The 21,903-nt window shown below is 42.6% G+C and overlaps 1 protein-coding gene across 1 annotated transcript; it reads left to right on the top strand.

Annotated features, from left to right (window-relative positions):
* On the top strand, positions 1-21,584 carry LOC145410870 (uncharacterized). Its single transcript, XM_080280956.1, has 20 exons — positions 1-793; positions 4,123-4,207; positions 4,550-4,773; positions 5,009-5,165; positions 5,798-6,018; positions 6,230-6,394; positions 6,548-7,140; positions 8,154-8,274; positions 8,704-8,780; positions 10,118-10,229; positions 11,166-11,238; positions 11,883-11,992; positions 12,479-12,735; positions 12,932-13,034; positions 13,559-14,300; positions 14,509-14,642; positions 15,446-15,700; positions 20,252-20,316; positions 20,663-20,845; positions 21,513-21,584. The coding sequence occupies exons 1-20, from the start codon at positions 1-3 to the stop codon at positions 21,582-21,584; spliced, it is 4,542 nt and encodes a 1,513-aa protein (XP_080137082.1).
* Positions 21,585-21,903: the final 319 nt, after the last annotated feature.

The raw sequence follows: 21,903 nt of genomic DNA, 5'->3' as shown, positions 1-21,903 counted from the left end.
ATGGCGACGAGTTTACTGATCATTATAAAGTTGTTGGTGTTAACAGATCTCGTGCTTGCGAATGAGGAATATTTACAACAGACAAATCCTGTCACTAAGGACCTCCGGCTTCTCAAGAACGCGCTATCTGAGCACATAGGCACAGCTGACGGCGAAGAAGGGGTCTTTTTCTCTGCTGATGGAGCATTATATTCTAGTGATGAAATACTCCAAGCAAGTAATGAGATTGTATATGAAAAGGGAGAAGAGATCCTAGATTGGAAACATTTGGCAAGATTAAAGAAACGTGATGTAAAACCATTTTCATTGGTAGCAGAATTGGACAACAAAAGAGAAATGGACGAGGAACAGACGGCCATGTTAGACAGCGCAGGAGTTCAAGAAGAGGATGTGAGTAGAAGAGAAGAAGTAACATGGAATAATGCAACAAACCTAGAGACCTTAAATACGAGGTTGACGCCACTGGAGTCAGAAATAGACAAGATGGAGACAAATGAGGGACAGATAGCCACAGTAGACAGCATTGGAGGAGAGAAAGAAGAAACATTAGGTTGGAAGAATGCAGCAGACTTAGAAACAGTAAATATGGAACTAACGTCACCGGAGACAGAACAAGACAGCAAGGGGGAGGTAGAAGATGGACAGACAGCCATATTAGACAGCGAAGGGGCACATAAAATCTCTCGTCGACGTCGTGAAGGAAGGAGAGAGCAGGATGAGGAAGATCGAGGACCCTCACTAAAAGACCTAGCTATAGAAACGGCTATGACCTTAAGAGGACGATCTGGTGCAGGTGAGTGGAGAGAGTGAGATTTGTTAGTGTAGATGATATAAGGGAGAGAGTGAGATTCGTAAGTGGAGATGATAGGATGGGAAGAGGAGAGAGAGAGAGAGAGAGCTGTGTGTTTTACTGTGCATTGTGTGTGTGTTTAAGATATTGCGGAGTTTGGAGAGGCATTGTTTATTCTGCAAGTGTATGTTTGTACAGGTGTTGAGCAATATGTGTAAATAGATAATGTATATGTAGATGTCCATCCTGCGCATTGTGTGTGGGTGGGTAGGTAATAAGCACTGTCTGTGTGTGAGATATTGCAGTTATTTCTGGCTATAACTCGTTTCTAGGAGAAAATCCAGTCCTGCATTGGACTTTGCATGGTCTCACTGGAACAGGGTTAGGATGATTGTAGTGATGAAATAGTACAGACAGAATAATAATTCAGAAGGTTTAAGTTGAAATAGAACAAACCACTGTATTTCAGAAAGTTCAAACCTCTAGTGTTGATGAAATGTGAATATCAGCACAGTCGTCCACAAAATTCATCCTTTGTTGCAGAATGAGAACAATAACAGTGAGAGTAACGACACATTTTCTTCCCCCGACTGTCTCCCACAACAGGATATGATCCGGTTGTTTTTTTAGTATATTCCTTGTCCCTGGTCAGATACCATGACGAAGGGAGGGGGAGGGGAAAGCAGAGGTCTAGGGAGCAAGAGGTAGAGGGAGGAGGAGAGGGAAGGGAGGGGGGGGAGAAAAAAAATATAATTAGTACGTAGGAGACAAGGAGGAGGGAAGGAGACAAAGAAGAGGGGGAAGAATAAATGAAAACAGGATTTAAAAAATAAAAAAGTACGAAGATAAGCGAGAAAGAGAGGAGCAGGAGGAATAGAAGAGAAACAGGCGAAGAAGCATGCTCAATATGAAACAGATAAAGGAAAGAATTTAAGACAGGAAGAGAAGAAAGGAGAACGAAACTCTTATCAAATAATTTCAGAAAATCTGACTCTTTGGATAGAAATGACGACGTTTTCTACACACACACACACCCACACCAACCCACACACACACACGCACACCCACCCACACACACACCTTTCGCAGCTGTGGACGCAGATGTGTTGCACTGAGGAATAGAAGAGAAACAGGCGAAGAAGCATGCTCAATATGAAACAGATAGAGGAAAGAATTTAAGACAGGAAGAGAATAAAGGAGAACGAAACTCTTATCAAATAATTTCAGAAAATCTGACTTTGGATAGAAATGACGTTTTCTACACACACACACACCCACACACACACACACACACACACACACACACACACACACACACACACACACACACACACACCGCTCGCTAGTGCAGCGGTAACATTCCCGCTTGCCAACTGGTGGACGGGAGTTCGCGCCTCGCTCAGGTTGCGAAAAGTTTCACTGACGAAGTGGGTGGTTACTGTCCCCCTGGAGCAAGGGGACGGGTGTGTGCGTGTGTGAAGGTCACAGCCTTGCCCTTAGATTGGACTATATGAGCTTTCAGCTCCCTTCCGGGAGGGTAAAAGCTGACGATCACGACCATCAAGTGATCCTGACCGACCCGACCCGGTGAATTACACACCCACACACACCCACACACACACCTTTCGCAGCTGTGGACGCAGAAGTGTTGCACTATTAATACCTGACAATTTAGTTGAGGTAAGTCGTAGCAGTCAGTAAGTTAAAATCACAACTGTTTATTCTGACGTCAGTTCGGTTTTTTAAAAATTCCGGTTACTGTCAGACGATTTTATTTACCCTGGGGTCCTCGCGTACGTACATAGAGGAGAACAGTATGCCGTGATATACTGAATAAAATCTAAGCAAGGGATTCCTGAATGAAGACAAGAACACACCTCCTATTCGTTAAATATAGATGATGAATGAACACACACACACACACACACACATATATGTATGGATGTATACGAGCACAATAGCTTCCTTTGTCCTTTATGTTTCCTGATAGTAAATTATGAGAGAGGTTTAGCCGTTAGTTGTTTGTGAATCTTAGCGTAACTTTATAGCGTAAGGGGAAATGAGGATGAGAGAGAAAAGGGGAGCCGATAATTAGATTCCATCATAAACACAACAATAAGGAACTTTCACTTGGGAAGAAGGATGATTTGCCACGTAACGGAGAGAGAGAGAGAGAGAGAGAGATGAGAAGAGGTAGAAGTAGGGGTCGTTACTGAATTGGAACAGTAATGTTTGGAGGTCCAGTTGTCAATAAAGCTGCGTGAGAGATATTGGTGATGATAGGAGAATTAATTAACAAGGTGGGAGACAGTATGAAGGAGGGCGGTGTGTTGTGAGAGGAGAGTATGTAGAGGTCGTTGTGTTGTGGGGGATGAGAGGGGTCGTTACTGAGTTGGGATGGATATGCCTGGCGATCTTTTATATGGAGGCCATTCTTCCTCCAGGTATAAGGTCACATTCACGTTGGCATTAGAGTTTTCATAGTAACTTTTTCTTCATGATGTGCATATTATATACACTTTATTATCCTTGTACTATACTCTATTTCCTTTCAGTTGGCATTTCGGTGGTTCTTATGTCAGTTTAAACAATTTTATCTCTTCCCTGTCCCAGCCTGTGATCTATCTAGAGTCCCTTCAGTCAGCAGTCCAACACTACCACTCTACCACTAATCACTTCATAATCTCAGTGTATTTTCCATTTTGCCAGAATTCTGCATCCTTTCCATTTCCTTCAAGGTGACCTATTCTCATGCCCCCTTCCCTCCCCTCCTTCATTCCCCTTGGCCCCTCTTTTCCCCACCAACTCGTCCAACTTTCCTAACTTCACCTCTCCCCCACCGCTACTGGCCTACGCCTATGGAGATGCTGTTGATGCACTGTTTAGCGCATCCATTTTGCAACTGGAAGATTTTAAGCCAATTCGACTGGTGGGCTTGGTTTGTTTCCCCCTTGTTCCTCTTCTCCCAGCATTATAGTTGGGTACCTGGTTTGGGTCATGTTGTAGGAAGGAGCACATATTGTCTGCCTTGGTGACCCCCATGCAGTTGATAAGCATTTTATGTATGTTGTGTGTATGTGTGTCTGTCTGTCCTGCCCGTATGCATTTATTTTCTTTTCATTTTAACGAGTGCTTAGTTGTAGCAATAGATGCTGGTAACGATAAGTGCTGTGGAAAGGATGTAGAGCCATAGCATTGGCTATTTCTGCCACTGAACCAAGCAAAAATGAACTGCAAAAGGGCATAAATCTGAGCTAAATTACAGTGAAAGAATACAGTAACACTCCATTCAGGTGACTCCTTCAGGTAATTAAAAACGGCTCCTTCGGCAGGTGGTAGAGTGCATTGCGACCAGTTCATCACCAACAGGGACTTTTATATCCACTCCCCCGGCTACCCAGAGAACTATCCACCAAAGTAAGTTAGAAATTTGTGACCTTTACCCTTTACTTGGTTGATTCTCTCTCTCTCTCTCTCTCTCTCTCTCTCTCTCTCTCTTTCTCTCTCTCTCTCTCTCTCTCTCTCTCATCATCCATCCATAATCAGCTTATCCGCCTACCTATCTATCTGTCTCTTCATCCATGTATTTATATATACAGTACATAACGAGTCTTCCTGCTAATCAGCCAGCCAACCTCCCTACCTACTTGCCTAACTGTTTACCGACATATTTACTTACCATCCAGTTAGCCTGCCTGCTTTGCTGCTTACCTACGTACATAGACAGGCAGACAGACATTTTCTTTCTTTCTTTTCCAGTACAACCTGCAGCTATCAAATCTACCGCCGCAGCCCAGACAACTGCGGCGTAGTCTTCACTGTCCTTCGCCTCGACCTGGCCACACGCCCTTCCCTCGGCCGGAATGAGATTCTTAAGGACGTAGGTGGCGCTGTGGGCGTAGCAGGAGGAAGGGAATGCCCAGGAGATAGTCTTGTCATCAATGGTGTCGCCTACTGCGGCAGATATCAACGAGGGAAGACAGGTGAGGAGAGAGAGAGAGAGTGTGTGTGTGTGTGTGTGTGTGTGTGTTTGTCTGTCTGTCTGTCTGTCTGTGTGCTGTGCCAACTTTCTCGCGGGGAATAGGGAGGGTATTGAGGGACGTTTGTGTTACAGGTTAGTTCCACCTCCCATTCATATCGAGGCAGCCACATGAAGGCTTTCTCCTCCGGCAGTCGACTGTAAAAGAACCGAACTCAGCCACACCTTTCTCCCAACAGCCACCTTCACCTTCCCATCCTCCCTCATGACGGTGCGGTTCCGGAGTGGGCCGGGATACGGTGCTTCTGGGTTCCTCCTTCAGGGCCAGCAGGTTAAGACATGTCGCCAGCCTCGCAGTCTGGGCCGACCCCTCGTCTCAACCATACCGTGTGACAGGTAAATTGGCTCCTGAAAAGTCCAAAGTTATGAAAGGTGAAGAAGTTGCGTCACCCGCCTCTTAGTTTCGTGTCACCTCTTGTCTTCGTAGCATGTGACAGTTAGACTCCTGATAAAAAGGACTGACAATTTAAAACATGTCACCAGCCTCGCAGTCTAGGACCACCCATCACCTCAATCATGATAATATGTAACAGGCAGCACTTTTTCGTGATGAATACCATATTCTAGTGTTAGTTTCTCGTTGCAGCTTAGCATTCAAGGTGGAGAGGTGGCAGTTTTAGGTATAGTTAAAGTTAGCTTTGTATAGTAATCCCTCAGCTCCTTCTAAACCTTGTCCTCTGTCTGCAACTTCATCAAAAATTTAGACAGTTAAAGGCAGTGAATCCCGCCACCCTCCAAAAAATATAAAATATATGCAGATTGTCTTGCTTGTGACGTTGATTTATGATTTTGAATGTGTGAATGATTATGTTAATTGGGACCGTGTCACAGGATATGCTGTTTTATTGCCTACTTTCTCCCTCTGTTTCTGGACTCTCACCACGCAGACACTTTGGTGGGAATTAGAGTTATGATTATGATGATGATGCCACCGCCAGATGGTTTTATTTATTTTTTAACCTCTGCAGGAAAATCGAAGATGAGAGCTTTGTACTACGCTCCCCCAACCACCCCCGCCAGTACCCCCACAACCTGGAGTGTCGCTATACCGTGGTGCGCAAAAGGTCTGAGGTGTGTGGGTTGCAGCTGGTGGTGGAAGGGTTTATGGTGGAGGATGGCAGCTGTATGTTTGACTACCTGGAGGTGCAGGGCCAGCGCTTGTGTGGTACTATTCCACCAGGCTATACAAGTAGGTACCACCCACATTCCTCTGTCTTAAACTTTGACTCATCTGTATTACTAAAACAGACGATTTTACTTGCCGTTGAAAAATTCACCAGTTTCCAAGGGTTCATAAACAGTCTTGATTCCCTTAAGCCTCTTTTTTTTTATTTTCCAGGGTATTTGGATTTATGATTTTTTAAGGATATTTTGATTGATTGACAAAATATTTCTTTCAGGATATTTTGAATTTAAGGGAGAAGAGATAGTCCTCCGCTTCCGAACTGATGAATCAACAACGCGACCTGGCTTCAAAGTGCGTGGGGAACAGATCACCTGTGACGCCGAGCCCCCTGTTCAGTCCCCTCTCAGCCAGTCACCTCCAGGGCGGGTGGATGATGCTGATCCCTTTGCATTCCCCACACTACCTCAGCGCACTACCACACAGCCTCCACCACCCACAACACCATCACCATCACCTGTCACCATTCAGCCAATTGGATCACCCACACCCGTCACTTTCCCACCCAACCATCGTCACCAAACACCATCACTACCACTGTCACCATCATCACCAACAGTGTCACCCTCAGCATCACCACCACTATCACCCTCACCTTCCCCGTCCCCTCCACCCACCACCATCTCGCCCTCCAATCAGACAGAATTAGATATCGACTACATCCTTTCTGTCATCGGTCGACGACCCATACCAGCCGGGAAGGGGGTTGTGGAGGGCAGGGATGTGTCTGGGGAAGATTTCTTCACTGAACTGGATCCCGGACTGGTAACAGGGAAGGATACAGTTACCAGTGCAGGCCAGAACGTCCCCGGTAACCCTGACTTCAATCCGTTTACTGGTACTGGCCTGCCTCCTACTCTACCTACATTACCAGGCACTTTCACCCCTACGATCCCCGGTTCTACGATACCTGGTACAACGATTCCCGGTACAACAATCCCTGGTACTTTCCCCAGCACCTTTCCTGGTACCAGTTTCCCCAATCCAGGCACTGGTACGAGAGTAGACTGTGACCAGCTTCTGAACAGTGTCACCTTTACTCTAAGCAGCCCAAACTATCCCAGCAACTACCCAGACTCCGAGGACTGTGTTTACAATGTGGGTCGTGCTTCACTTGATGTGTGTGGGGTAAGTACAAAACCTTACCTTCTTTACTATAAATAATTCTTTGTGAAGGAGTTTAATTCTCAGACCTGTCAGACTGTTGGACTCTCTTCACCCACCAGTATACTGGATTGGCTGACGATCGAGTAAAAAGACATAAACAAAATATCTAAATAATAGTAATAATCGTGCCATAGGTTATTCTTTAAATGCATTAATAATAAAGTATGAGTGACTGTAGATGATTATTTTCAAAATCATTCCATGGTGGTTGTGATGTAATCAGCCACTTAGCTCTTGGAGGTGGTCTGTCACCGCAAACAATGGAATTTACTTTCCTTTTTTATTTCATCAGTGTATACACAGATTCTTTGTTCGTAGTTTCCATATAGCCATCATTTATGTACACAGTGAGTGCTTAAGGTACTTGTATATAGATAGTGAGACATACCAATACTACGTCAGTAACTCAAAGATATTCTCATCGAGCTACCCGCCACCAAGAGCTAAAAGCTCTTGTCCACCACCACACCACATTCTGGTTTGGTATTTTTTTTACACTTGTACAATATGCAAAGAGTACAGTGATTTGACCATCTTACCTATGACAGAGCCTATTCAGTAATATAATTTATATGATGTACTTCCGAGACTGCTGACGAGGAGGTCTCGGTATTACACGCTGTTGTGGTAGAGATGGTCACTGTAGATGGGTTTGGTAGTATAATCACATCTTGGTACGGCTCACATCCAGGTAGTTAATTTTGTCATGGGTGGGCTGGCATGCGTCTTATTTCGTTCAAGTGTAAAAGCTTTTATCATTATAATAGTCTTTTAAAAACTAAGATGTGCAATTAGTCCATTTGTTATATTAGGTTGATATTTCGTCCATGGACTACGTCAATTGAAAACAAAATTCAGATGAAGTAGATGTAAAACAACTAGTGTAAATTGATTTTTGAAAGAGTGTTTGTCTTCCTCAGTGACTCTTTTGCAGTCAATGGGCATAATATTAACCCATCATTTCCCTCTTCTAGCTCCAGGTCAACTTTATAGACGTGGACCTGCCCTCTCAAGATGCCACCACGGGAGAATGTAATACGGATTATATTGATGTGGCCGGGACTCGCTTCTGTGGCACCTTTACCAATCGCGTCGGTAAGAGAGAGAGGGTGTGGGAGTTACATTGATTCACAGATGACGCAGACTTTACAGAATGGGAGATATTGAGAGGAGGTAGAGGGAGAGTTATAATGATTTACAGATAACACTGACTTTAAAGAATGGTAGAAATGGAGAGAGAGAATACTATACCTTAGTTGAACAGGCGTTTGATTGACTCCACTTGGCAGATAAATTTAATGCACATTCAACCTCACCCCATCCTGAGGTGGGAAAAGAGGTCTGGGTGATGATGTAAATACCAATATAGATTTTTATGCATTTTATTTTTCTTACTATTTATGATGACAATTTAATATGATTTTTTACACTGATGATTTAATACTTATGATTTATGGTGATTTGTTGTTTGCTGTTTATAATGATGACTTAATGATCCGTTGCCCTGTGTTCTCTCCTCCACAGTAACCTTTGACTTCCCGGACCAGATTATAACCATAGCCTTCCACTCTGACGCCTCTATCAATGGCCGCGGCTTCACGGTAAGGGATCTGAACTTGATAGCTCTGTTATGTGTGGATGGGTGTGGTGTGGAGATTTCGAAGACTTACTGTACACACACACACACACACACACACACACACACACACACACACACACACACACACACACACACACACACACACACACACACACACACACACACACACACACACACACACACACACACACACACACACACACACACACACACACACACACACACACACACACACACACACACACACACACACACACACACACACACACACACACACACACACACACACACACACACACACACACACACACACACACAGAGCTAAAATTGCCATCCCTTCTTGAGTGTTGAGTTGTAACAATACTGACACTAGAACATGCTGCTAGTTACGAAGGAGTGCCATAGAAGGGATTTAGGACCGTAGCATTGTCTTTGTCTGCCACAGGGATTTAGGACCGTAGCATTGTCTTTGCCACAGGGATTTAGGACCGTAGCATTGTCTTTGTCTGCCACAGGGATTTAGGACCGTAGCATTGTCTTTGTCTGCCACAGGGATTTAGGACCGTAGCATTGTCTTTGTCTGCCACAGGGATTTAGGACCGTAGCATTGTCTTTGTCTGCCACAGGGATTTAGGACCGTAGCATTGTCTTTGTCTGCCACAGGGATTTAGGACCGTAGCATTGTCTTTGTCTGCCACAGGGATTTAGGACCGTAGCATTGTCTTTGTCTGCCACTGAGCTACATGAAAAAAGCTCCAAAAGAATGAAAATCTGGGCCAAGTTAAGGTGAAAGATCTATAGCACTTTATTTTTCGTGGTTAGCAAATTATTCCTATCATTTATTCTTCCCGTAGAAATTAATCATAGCCATAACTGTTTTTTTTTTTTTTCCAGGAAGGGCATGGAGAGAGTGGTGTGTCTTCCCATATTTCTTGTTCATCTTGAAAACATAAATATGAGTTATGATAGTGTGTTATATGTTTGAATTCGTTTGCCCCTGTCAGTGGTTTCATCTTCAGGGTTGAGAGAATGAATTTGTGTATTAAAATGCTTACTCATTCTTGTCAGTCACTTTGTGTACATCTCCGTCAGAGTCACCATTAGTCAGTCAGTCTTGCTCCCTTTTCCCTTTCTCATTCATACACTATCAGTTATTCAGTCTGTGTATCTCTCCATTAGTCCGTCAGTCTAAACAATCAGTTTGTGTGTCTCATCAGCCCATCCATGTGTCTCCCATCAGTGTATCAGTAAATGTATCAGTCAGTCAGTCTTTGTGTATCTCCCCATCAGTATCAGTCAGTCGCTCCATCAGTGCGTTAATCTTTCTTCTGTTCCCAGCTTGAAGGAACACAGATAACTGAGGGGTGTGGAGGACCTGTACTGCCCCCAATTTCCCCAGGCCAGTGCGACACCACCACCCAACAACCTGGTTTTCTGCTGCTGAGTCCAGGTAATATTAAGCTAAAGTTGTGGATGAGATTGATTATATATATACTTTAATTATCTGGCTTCCTGTTGCTTAGGTCAGGTAACATTAAGCTGAAGTTGTGAATGAGATTGACCATGTGTACTAGTTACCTGGCATCGTGTTGCTTAGTCCAGATTGTATTAAGCTGAAGTTGGGAATGAGATTGATTATTTATACTTTAATTACCTGACTTGCTGTTGCTTAATCGAGTTGTGTATGAGATTGACTATATACACTTTAATTACCTGGCTTCCTGTTGCTTTATCCAGATGTGTTTGAGATTGCTTATGTATACTTTACTTACCTGGCTGGCAGTTGCTTATTCCAGGTAGTATTTTTTGGCTATAAGGTTACTACTCAACCCAGTAATGGTGTCCTTGGTTACCAGAAACCATTTTACTTGTCACTCAGTGTAGAGTCACCTAATACTACCTTACAGCCAATGCATTGAGGTTGGATGTCCCCACCTATCACAAAGACTGCTTATACTTTTATTATCAGTTAAACAGCAATTTAAGTGAATTTTGATTAAGCTTAAAGTCTGTGTGATTTTCTTTTTGTACACTGCACGGTACTCTCACCTTCACTCGTCCAGCTTCCTACCACTTCATAAGCAAACTGAAGTGAAATATAAATATGATCAGACTCTTATACTGTATAGACTTGGTCCCATATTCTCGTCGGGTAAGGAGGCTCCCGAACACCTCCTCCTTGACGATTGGATGTGGCTGTTTAGTATCCTATTGTACGTTATTTATCGGAGTATGTCGATGTTTGAAGGATTTATACAACACAGAACAGTAAAGTGTAATTAGCAAACAAATCACTTAAGGTGTTAGGGAGCTTCCTTAAGTGACAATAATACAGGCCTTTGTCAATGTAAATACAGGCTAATATCCTGTTTTGTTACTTCCCCAGGCTATCCAGTACGGTACCCACCCTCTACCGACTGCACCACCACCGTCATTCGATCCTCGCCAGATGTTACTAGGTACTTAAAGAATAAATGGGGATCTGTATCAGGGGGGATGCAGATTTTTATTTATTTATCTTTATTTATTTTTGGAGCCATATACTTTGCTGAATGGGATGTATACTCTGTTTGTTATAAATAATTAGTTTGTATTATATTAGTTTATTTCTTCTACAATATTCCCCTGCTAACACATAGATACTATAGTTTTATAAGCATTTTTTCTCACCTCTGGTGTCTGCACTGCCACGCATCGCAGCTTGTGGACACCTATCTCAGTAACAGATTGTAAATGTCTCAATAAGCAACCCTCCTCTGGTTTTGTAACTTTACATATAAAAGAATTTTGTTTTGGCTAGGTCTATTGATGTTCAAGCTCTGGGTTCCCCCCCTTCCATCACAACTAGCAGACAGCAACCCACAGTCCATCACAGCTTGTATATGTATTTCAATTACTGGTCCAGTTTACGTTGTGTAGCTGTACACTACGATAAAGACCCTTGCTGGGCCCCTCCATAATCTAAGAGAAAGTACTTCAGAGCAGATTATGTAAGCAGACAAACTCATTAATACTTCCCATCCCCCAGCTGTAATCTAAGGGAGAGTACTTAGAATACATTATGGCAGTTGCACAGACTCATCATTACCTCTTCATCCCCCAGCCTAGTGATGGAACTGGTGGACTTTGAGCTGGCGGCAACAGTAGGGTGCTCAGGGGACTATGTGGAGGTCGGGGGACAGCGGCTGTGTGGTCAACTTTCCGGACAGACACGTGAGTTGTCTTGTGCTGGCGTTGGGAAATATTTATCTATGGCTCTCTCACCATAACCTGGCTTAAATTTTTTGGTTCTTTAGATCTTCGTCCATTTGCAGCTTATTTCACATAAAGTAGATCAGTAGCGCGAAAGGACAGTGTTATGATTCTACACCGTTTCCAAAGCACTTCTCGACTAACATCATATTCTAGTGTTACGACTCAGAATTTAAGGTGAAGAGATGGCAGTTCAAGGCTAAGTTAAAGTAAGAAGAATATAGTTGCTTATGAAGGTTTTGTATCAGTGAATATGCAGTATTGGAATCATCTCTGTATAGCCATATGCCTTAATCCATTACCAGGTGGTCATGAACAGATTGCCTCTCTGTTACTCTGTCTTTCATCAACAGCTGGGTTCAAGTTTCACATTAATCAGGGGATTTAGCAACAACTATTACTACTACTGCTACTTTTACTACTTCTGCTACTATCTTTCTTACACAGGAACATATCCATTCGTGGGTAGCTCAATGATCATCCGCTTCCACTCTGAGGCTAATGTGAGTATTGGAGGACGAGGCTATAGGATCCGCGTACAGCAGAGCCAGTCCCCAGTGATTCCTGGCGGGTGTGGAGGGTTCATCAGTGCACCCAGGGCAAGCATACAGTCACCCAACTACCCTGCACAGTATCCTAATAATGCTGATTGCAGGTTTATCGTCACCAAGAGCTCCAATGATGTGTGCCAGTTGCAAGTTAAGGTATGATGTTGTTTGGGTTTACCACTGGATTGCTGGGATTTTTGTTTTGTTTTGAGTGTTGTACCCAAACAATGCTGGTTGTCATTAGGAACATTATCATCATCATATTTTCCCACCACCTAAATATACAGCAAGGTAGAAGGTATAATACTCTGTCCTCTAATAAATCTCTTTCATACCTTTCCCCCTGTTACAGATACTGGACCTGGACATAGAATCAAGCCCTGGCTGTACACGAGACTACCTTCAAGTGGGGTCTCAGGAGAGACTGTGTGGCCGAAGGGTCCCTGGAGAGACACGTGAGTATTATTGAAATGGTAATATGTTCTAACTTTTATTCATTTGTGCGTGTGAAAATAGAACTGATAGAGTTTGTGCAGGAATTACGGTATCGTTCTGTGTTTATCTAAATCTGGTCATATTCTTTTTATAGTCCATTTTCTGTATGCCAGAAATCCTCCTATATGCCACATACCTTAACATGTCACAATTTTAGCAGTAATTCCTACTTCATATTGAATATATGGTAGCTAGACTGTCTCATTCAGGACAGGAAAAATGGTCATAGCAAGGGTGTCTTGATAACACGGTGTGGAAAAATCAGTAAACTTTATTGTGATGAAATTTAGGATGCCATGATGAAATTCAGAGTACCAGACTTTTCTTTTACCCATTCAGAGATTGAATAGCCGTCCTTTTAAACAACAGATCACTTTTCTAACATGGCCACTCCCTTCCCAAATATAGGAGACGTCCATCAACAAAGGGGGCCAATGCATTATCCCCTCCTATGTTACTAATTCCATGTCTCATTACCCCTCAGGTCAGTACCACTTCAGTCAGCACCAGATCAGCATATTCTTCCACTCAGATGAATTCGGAACAGCCCGTGGGTTTAGCGTTGAGCTGAACCAACTTACTTGTGGTCACTTCAAGCCCATGTATCCATCTTACCCACACCACAGTTACAACCATAATAACCACAACAACAACCATAACAACAATAACCACAACTACAACAACAATAATCACAACTACAACCACAATCGCCATAGGCCAGTGTATAGACCAACTAAACCCAGATATTATCCTTGGTGGAGATATAGCCCATTCGTAAGACCATATCGACCTGGTTACCGCCATTACTCTAGTGCATACACCCAAGAGCCTTCGACTGGGTATGGTTCTGCTCCTGGTAGTGAGTATCTTCCTCCTACAGGCATACATACAACCCCTTGTTCACACTACCCAGCCCCAGTCACACCTCTGACCACACCACAGCCACCAATCCTGCCCACTGATTTCCCTTCATTGACAACACCACTGCCAACATTGCCATCTGTCACCCCAGTCTTCTTCCCTGGTGAATTCCCTTCGCCTATCCCTGCAAGTGTGACCCCAGCTCCAAGCAATTCGTCCATCGACATAAGGATATCCAAGAGACCCAGACTCGATGATTCAGAGTCGTGCCAGCAGGTTATAAACACAGAGTCATTTATTCTCCGCAGTCCAGGATACCCAGGGCCTTACTTCACCAATGTCCGCTGCATATACTACATTGTCAGGTACGGAAAATCCATCCATCAGTCATCCAGTCATTTATAGGCCGCAGCATGTGCAGTAATGCACTTTGGTCCCATATTATATTAGAAAGGAGAGAGAAACCCCTGACCTCTGAAGAGTTAATATTTTTTTCTTCGTTCATTGATATTTACCTCAGTGTTTGTAGATTGGTATGTGCTGCCTGTGTACTGATTTATACTCATTACGCAGGTTGGGTGCGGAGGTGTGTGGTGTGGAGCTGGTGATGGAGGAGTTTGATGTGGCTGAGAGTGAGAACTGCTCTGTGGCGCACCTTCAACTGGCTGGCAGACGGTATTGTGGATCCATCCCTCGAGGCTCACATAGTTAGTATACATATACCTTATACTTATTTTTCCACATATGCTGTGGTGTTACCATAGCTGGGACAAGAAACATGTGCCTCCAATTATGATTTGTTAGTTTTGTATTTGTATCACATACACATGTCTCTACACTCGTCCACACCTGTCGCCACTAGACATAGCTTTTTAGTAAAGCATCTTGCATACACCTTTTCTGTCCTACCTGTCCACACCTTTAGAAACTATTAGTATTTAGTCCATGCTTTTTCTTCCTACTACATGTTTACAGCTAACTCTACACCTGTCCTCCTATTTCTCCACACCTGTCAACTTCAGAGACCCTATTACATAACATCTGATACCCCGTCTGCGGGTAGGAAAAGAGGTCGGGATGGTGGTGGTGGTTGTGATAATGATGCATACCGCTGAACACTGTCTCCACAATTCCTGCCCATACACCTTTCCTACTGGAACCATTTTTAACCCCTTCAAGTACGATGATGCATTTTATGTGTTTTTTGATTTATTTTCATTTATTTACTGCCTTAGAATTAAATGTGCGAATGATTGGGCCCTTGTATTATGATGATAGTTCTTCCTCTTTCATGCTTTCGCTCTTGTTTTCTGGATTCTGCCACTTACCATCTTTAGGAGGGAAAAAGGATGTCAGGATGATTAATATTGTTTATCTTTCTGTGTGTGTGTGTGTGTGTGTGTGTTGTTATTCTTACGCAGTATATCTCTGTTTCTAACCTACCTTACCCATCTCTGGTGGTAGAAAAGTTGTGGACAGTGTAATACATATCTTCTGTTCCATTCTCCAGGTGTGGTGCACTTCCCCCATGACCGTCCCGTCGTGGTAGAATTCCAGGGTGGCCAGGTGCACAGTGGAGCCGGATTCAGCTTGAGGGGACGACAGATCCTTTGCCCTCAAGGGGTTGGGGGTGGGCAGTTGCGGGAGGAGGATGGAGGTGGAAGAGGGGAGGCGGAATGGGTTGGGGTAGGGGCGGGGGACATGGTGCTACACTGGGTGGGGCCTGGCGGGCATGAAAGGGATGTCCCGTCCATTGATAAGAGAGGTAGGCAAATTTAACTCAATTTACCCTTTTTTGGTGCTGGGGAGGTACGCCTTCAAGTGGTGGCACTGTTATAATTGCAGCAGGGTGCCTGGTTGTGCAAATGTCCCTCACCTCCCTCCCAATCCCCTGAAAGAAGGATGGTGAGATGCAGAGGGGCAGTTAAATTTGCTGTCAGTCATGTTGATTTCAGATGAGCCTGGGGCCACAACGTCAGATCCTTTTAAGAGTAGCACATAGTTCTTCCTAAAGCTGATGACCCTTTCAGCATGATGATGCCTTTTCTATTATATTCATGATACTGCCAGATAATTTAACCCTTAGCCCTCAGGAATTACTCATGTTTTATTCTCTTTACCTCCAGATTACTTTACTCACCACTGGTAAACCTCACGAGAACTGAGGGCTAAGCAGGTTAGAAGAGACCTTTGTAATAAGGCTGGTAATGAAGGCTATACCTAATCCCTCTGTCTTGAACGGTCTCTATTAAACTGAATAAAATTGTCTGGAGATAGCATGAATTTAAATAGAAACTCGGCTTTGTAATGAAGGGAGTAAAAAATCAGCTGGTGATAAGAGGGGCGTCATTGGTGTGCAGTATCTTAAAAACACGTTTAATGTGATTTTAGGTACTTCATTATTAATTTCTTATATTCAGTCTGGAGTCCTATGGGATCATTTTTAGATGAACCTGGTGCTAGAAGTAATACTAGTACTATATTTCTATTGTAATATATATGAAATGTGTGAAAAGTAATTTGGTCTGTAATTCAGATTATTGGCCAGATGTGACTAATTGAAGTTTTGTATTTAACTTTAGTATCAGTTCATCATCAGTACTTTACTACAAATGTTTTTCGTACCTCATTATAGTATTGTTATTTAGATGTAGTGACCATGTTTTAGTAATTATTTATGTTAGTTTATTGTAGTGTAGTGTTTGTAGAATGTACATTTTCTGTATAATGCCTTTTTATTAGTAAAGCAATTTGTTTATGATTTTCCAGTCTTTTAGCGCAATTTGATTGGATATTCTGTTGATAATTTCCCTCAATCGTGTGTGTGTGATCCAACCTTACCCCGTCTTAGTGTGAGAAAACAAGTCGGGATGTGATGATGACAACGATCTTTAATTATGCTGTTCTGTTGGACTGCATCACTACATCATTAGCCAAGGACTTAAAGGCTAGAGAGGGAGAACAGTAAAGGTCGACTTGTTTATTCTTCCAGGGATTGTAAGGTGGAGTGACAGTCTAATAATCTGTGTTTTCATTGACAAGGAAACTTCTGAGCAGATATTCCTTAGCAATTTTATATACCGGTAGGACACCTTTGCATTCGCAGGGATATACAATTCAGTTAAATTACTTGGCATTGCCTGGAGAAGACGTTACAGTGAGATTGTTAATGGTGAGTCTCAGCACTCAAGCTCTTATTTTTCTGCTGAATAAAATTGTCGTTAGCTGGAATAGAATACAGTGGTTGTGTTGTCTGCTCCCGGTTGGTTCCAGACTCGTCACATACTCTTAACTGCATTCACCAATTTCCCATCTACTCTATATGTTCTTAGCACCATCCACATATTACACAAACTCTTTACTGCATTCGGTAATTTTCCATCTACTTCGTATACTCTCAGCACTTTCCATATGTCCATGTCTGTCTGCTGTGTCATATACTTGCTGCAGATCCGTGAAGGCAGCATACAAATTTTCTCCCTTCTCTAAATGCTTTCCTGATATACATCTTAGCATCTCTGGACTGCATACCCCTTCCTCCGCCTAGAATCCCTTTGTTCCTCTTCAGCCGATTCCTTGGCTCTCTCCCTAACTTTTACCAACAAGTATTCTACCATATCCTTTCCAGTGCACCAAGAAGAGAATTACCCCTGTGAATGCCACACACCTACCTCTTTACAGAAGAGGGTCAGTCCTTTGCTCTGCACTCTCTTCCCACGCCAGTATGCACATTTTCAGCTCTGTTCTGTCAGTTTCTTCACGATATTTCAGCTTCTTTACCAAGCACATCCTGGTGTTTTCCTCACACTGGTTTCCAGCAGTACCTCACAAACTTCTTGCTTTGCTTCTCCCACTCATTCCCAACAACAGGATGTGAAAGTGTAGTAAGTAAAATAAGTCACTTCGAAAGAGATCTTACTAATACAAAATATCTTAAGCCAATGAAAATATGACCTGTTCTGCTTGTCTCTTCGTCGTCACAATACTTAACATGCAAAAAACTGAAGCCATGCTTCCTCGTAAGGAATCCCCCATAGTCTTTGTGTTGGCTGACACGTGTATTATTCTGTGGACTGGGTGATAATTCTGGTAATAAAGCCACCCTATGTGCCAGCAGGTTCTGGAAGGTGTTGGGAGAAAAAATCTAATATTTGAAACTGTGAGTCTCAGTTTAGACTTTGACACAGTGGCTAAGTTTCCTGAGGGTGATGACTGGCAAGTTAAACTTGTAGCCACAGTTCACTTACAATAGTGCCTCCTAGGGTCGATGGCAACTGGTCAACTTCCAACCCCCTTCCCTGGTCTTCTGCCAGGCCAGTAAAGTCTGCTTTATGAAATTCACATCGGCAATCTGTTACTTGTCCCAGCGTAGATTCGAACCTGGGTCCAGTAGGACTGTTGGCCGCCTCTCTCGATTCAGCTAGGGAGTTTGATTATGTTTTCTTTTTACTGTTTTGTTGATGGTTCACCTTTCGTATTTTTCTCTCATTATATCTGGACCCTGCCTCTTTCCTCTGCAGTATGGTCACTTTAGACAAAATTGGCATCTCTCCATGAATGCTGAGGTGTGACAAGAGATTAGAATATGATGATAGCGAGAAATACGTGCCATGGAAACGATGCTGTTGTAGCATTGCCTTATTATCCCACCGAGCGACGAGAAATATGTTACAAAACTACGAAACGCTGTGCCAAGTGAAGGTGAATGAATTATAGTCAGGTCAGACATTGCACTGCTACTGGTACCATGTAACCCAGTACTACCTGTTTCATGGTCGGATCATCGGCTACAGTACCGGTAGTCCCACTGGTCTTGCCCAATGAGGAGGGTGACACTAAACAGGGCGAAAAACATGTCACAAAGGGTGAGGTTCTTAAGTCAACGGATGTCTAGTAAGGTGGGATAAGGTCGTCTTGGTTGATTCCATATAAATAGCCAGAAATTGTTGCTCAAAGATCCCACGCATTATTACCCGTCCATGTTGTGTTATTTGGTAGGATATGTATTATAGATGCATGCTGCTGTGGTGGTGCTGTGTGTGGTGGCAGTATGTGGTGGTGTGTGGTAATATGGCGGTGTTATGTATGGTGTTATATGGGATGGTGTTGTGTGGTGGTGTGTGGTAATATGGCGGTGTTATGTATGGTGTTATATGGGATGGTGTTGTGTGGTTTGTGTGCTGGTATGTGGTCTGTAGATAGTATTTTATGTCTGGTGATTGGTGGTTTTATGTGGGTTGCTGTTTGCAATATGTGGTGGTATGTGGTTTGATGTTTGTGGAGGTATGGTGTTTACTTGCTAGTGGTTTTATGTGGTGATGCCATGTGTTGGTGTTATGCATGGTGGTGGCAGTGGTTTGATGTGTGGTGGTGTTACATGGTGTTATAATTGATAGTATGCGTTTCTTGTGGTCTGTGGTGGTGGTAGGTGGTGGTGTTATGTGGTAGGATATTTAGTTTATATGGTGTTGTGTCGTAGGATATGTATGGTGGTGTTAAGTATGTGGTGATATATTGGCGTTTCCTTGTTAAGTGTTAGTGGTTGGCTCTCTATATTAGTGTTGTGACGATGTGTTTAGTAGATGTGTTATGTAGTGGTGTTGTGTTATTTGTTTATGTGGTAGGGTAAGAAGTCGAATATATTATTGTGGATTTTAGTTTATCCGTTTTACGACCAGACGATTTTATTCATCTCTCCAGACTCCTCATCCCGAAAGGATTTAAAGCACTAAATAATGATAGTTTAGCCTCGGACCTTTCATTTTTAAAAGGGACTCCGATGCCATTTTAACTCCTTCAGCTCAGGGACACGGTTTTATTTCAAATTTCATCCTACCGGTAGTTACTTTAATACCACCAGACGATTTCACTCAGGAGAGCACCTTGGAATCGAAGGGGATAATGAAGGCTGTATCTAACCAACCCCATTAGCTGGAAAAGGACGTCATCGTACTGAAGGAACCAGCAAATAAAGGGAAGAAAAATCGGGTTGGGGACGAACATTTATGAAATGCCTAAGACTGTTAAGATTTGATCAGTCACCATTCCAAGGTGCAAAGTGCGATCAGTAACGATTTAGGTTAAGACGTGATTTAAGATTCAGTTAGCGAGTATATTCTAAGTTGCAGAGTGTGGTTAGCAACAGCATGGGTAGAGACGTAACTTCCTCTGGATTGAAACGAGATTATTGCGCAAACATGTTAAGGCAAAGTAGTTATGTTGTTAATGTACATCTTAAGTCGTATATTACGTTAGTAGTGAGGACCCTACAGAAGGTATTCATCATTGTATTATAAAACCAAATGTAACTACACAGGTCCCGAGACTTTGTGGTGTATCACTGTGTACTCCTTGCAGGCCAGTCTTGGTCGAGGAATTTGGGTAAAAATCTTGTATAGTGCTTTTACTCTCGCTTGAATAAGACTCAATTTCGTGAGATGAGTATTGTATTATGAAGATACCAGGTAGTTTCATAAATAATAATGGGTGCCAAGCCATTTTTGTGAGTGATGGAGTCTGCTTATTGGCTGGTGGTGCAGAGAGGACTAATCAAAGTTGGGTTTCAAGGCGAGACGATGCCTACCCAGCCAATCAGCGGCGACGGATATGTGCGGGACGGGACTGGAGTGGAAGTTCTAGAAAGTACTCTCGCCGCCAGTACGGGAGGATTGGTGGGCCTGACTCCAATGTTTTACGCCAAACTAGTCATTGTATGTGCAAATTATAGGTTAAAGTGACGTTCAGAGTGCGCAAGAAGATTGTGGGCGTAGCCTGCGAGGAAAAGTTTACAGTGGAAAACAGGAAATCTGGGGAAAGATTCGATGTACCCAAGACGGCGGATGTGCAGGGAAAGATGGAACATCCCGCGTCACATGTCTTGCGGGTTCAAGCCGGGCAAGTTCTGGAAAATGTTAGTTTGAAATTGCCTATTCCGTAACCATGATTATATTTTATGATGTTGCACAATATTTAAAGGGGAATATATATATATATATTTTATATATATAATAAATATATGTATATATATAATATATATATATATATATTATATATATATATATATATATATATATTATATATATATATATATATATATATTATATATATATATATATATATATATATATATATATATATATATATTCCTGAAGTATGTTCTTGTTTCACCATTTCCCCTTTAAGGTAGCCCATAATTTTCCACAAAATGGTTCCTTTATTCATGTAACCTCCAGTCAGTTTTATTTGGCCTGTACTTTTCGAACTGGAATAGGTTAGAGCCTTCCTTTGATTTTTCATTGCAAGGCGTCTCAACCATAATGGAAGTTTTGTAGCAAGAGTGGAAATTATGTCAAAAGAGGTTAGTATTTCGACGCTTACGTATATTATTCTGATGATTTACTTTGTTACCTTCATCTCATATATGTTGGGAGACATGCCGTGGGATTATACCCTCAACTTTAATTTGGCCTATAATTTTAATAATTCCAGCTTGAATTAAGAGTTGTAAGACACTTGAAACATGATGCTGGTCACAGAAATATTGTGAAAAGGATTCTGAGTCAGCATTGCCTTTCTAGGCCTCGAGTTATGTGATCCAGCTGGAAAAGATGATCAGTTTAAGTGAAGATCTCGTGTTCGATGGAATGTGATTTTGACAGCAGTAGAAACAACAGCAATAGTAGTAAGGCCTGTTACCTAATTTCCGTTTTATCACAGCAAACTCGGTACGATTTTATTTAGTGGATTTTCGAACGTGGAAGGATAGATTTAATCTTAATAAATCACCTAATTAAATCCTGAGTTGAATATAATCGTTTAATGTCAATAAGAGTAACGCTAAGTGTACATCACCTTCAATAAGGGGTAAGTTAAAAAAAAAAAAAATGAATGTTGTAGAGTTGAGGGAGGGCCTACTCCTACCTCTATGGGAGGGAGGGAGGAAAGGGGAGTGGTGGGGGTGGAGAAGGA

The sequence above is a fragment of the Coenobita brevimanus genome, chromosome 11 (genome assembly GCF_032717465.1).
Source record: "Coenobita brevimanus isolate Jiangsu-jjx chromosome 11, ASM3271746v2, whole genome shotgun sequence".
NCBI classification, from domain to species: domain Eukaryota; kingdom Metazoa; phylum Arthropoda; class Malacostraca; order Decapoda; family Coenobitidae; genus Coenobita; species Coenobita brevimanus.
Note: the sequence above shows the minus strand (reverse complement) of the source record. Positions and strands in the feature narration are given on the sequence as shown.

What these genes read in the sequence shown, in the direction of transcription:
- LOC145410870 (XM_080280956.1), top strand. Translation starts at nt 1, where the DNA reads ATGGCGACGAGTTTACTGATCATTATAAAGTTGTTGGTGTTAACAGAT. An exon ending in CTTCACTTGATGTGTGTGGG is followed by an intron (nt 7,141 to 8,153) that starts GTAAGTACAAAA and finishes TCCCTCTTCTAG; the next exon opens with CTCCAGGTCAACTTTATAGA. An exon ending in GTCTTGGTCGAGGAATTTGG is followed by an intron (nt 20,317 to 20,662) that starts GTAAAAATCTTG and finishes TGCAAATTATAG; the next exon opens with GTTAAAGTGACGTTCAGAGT.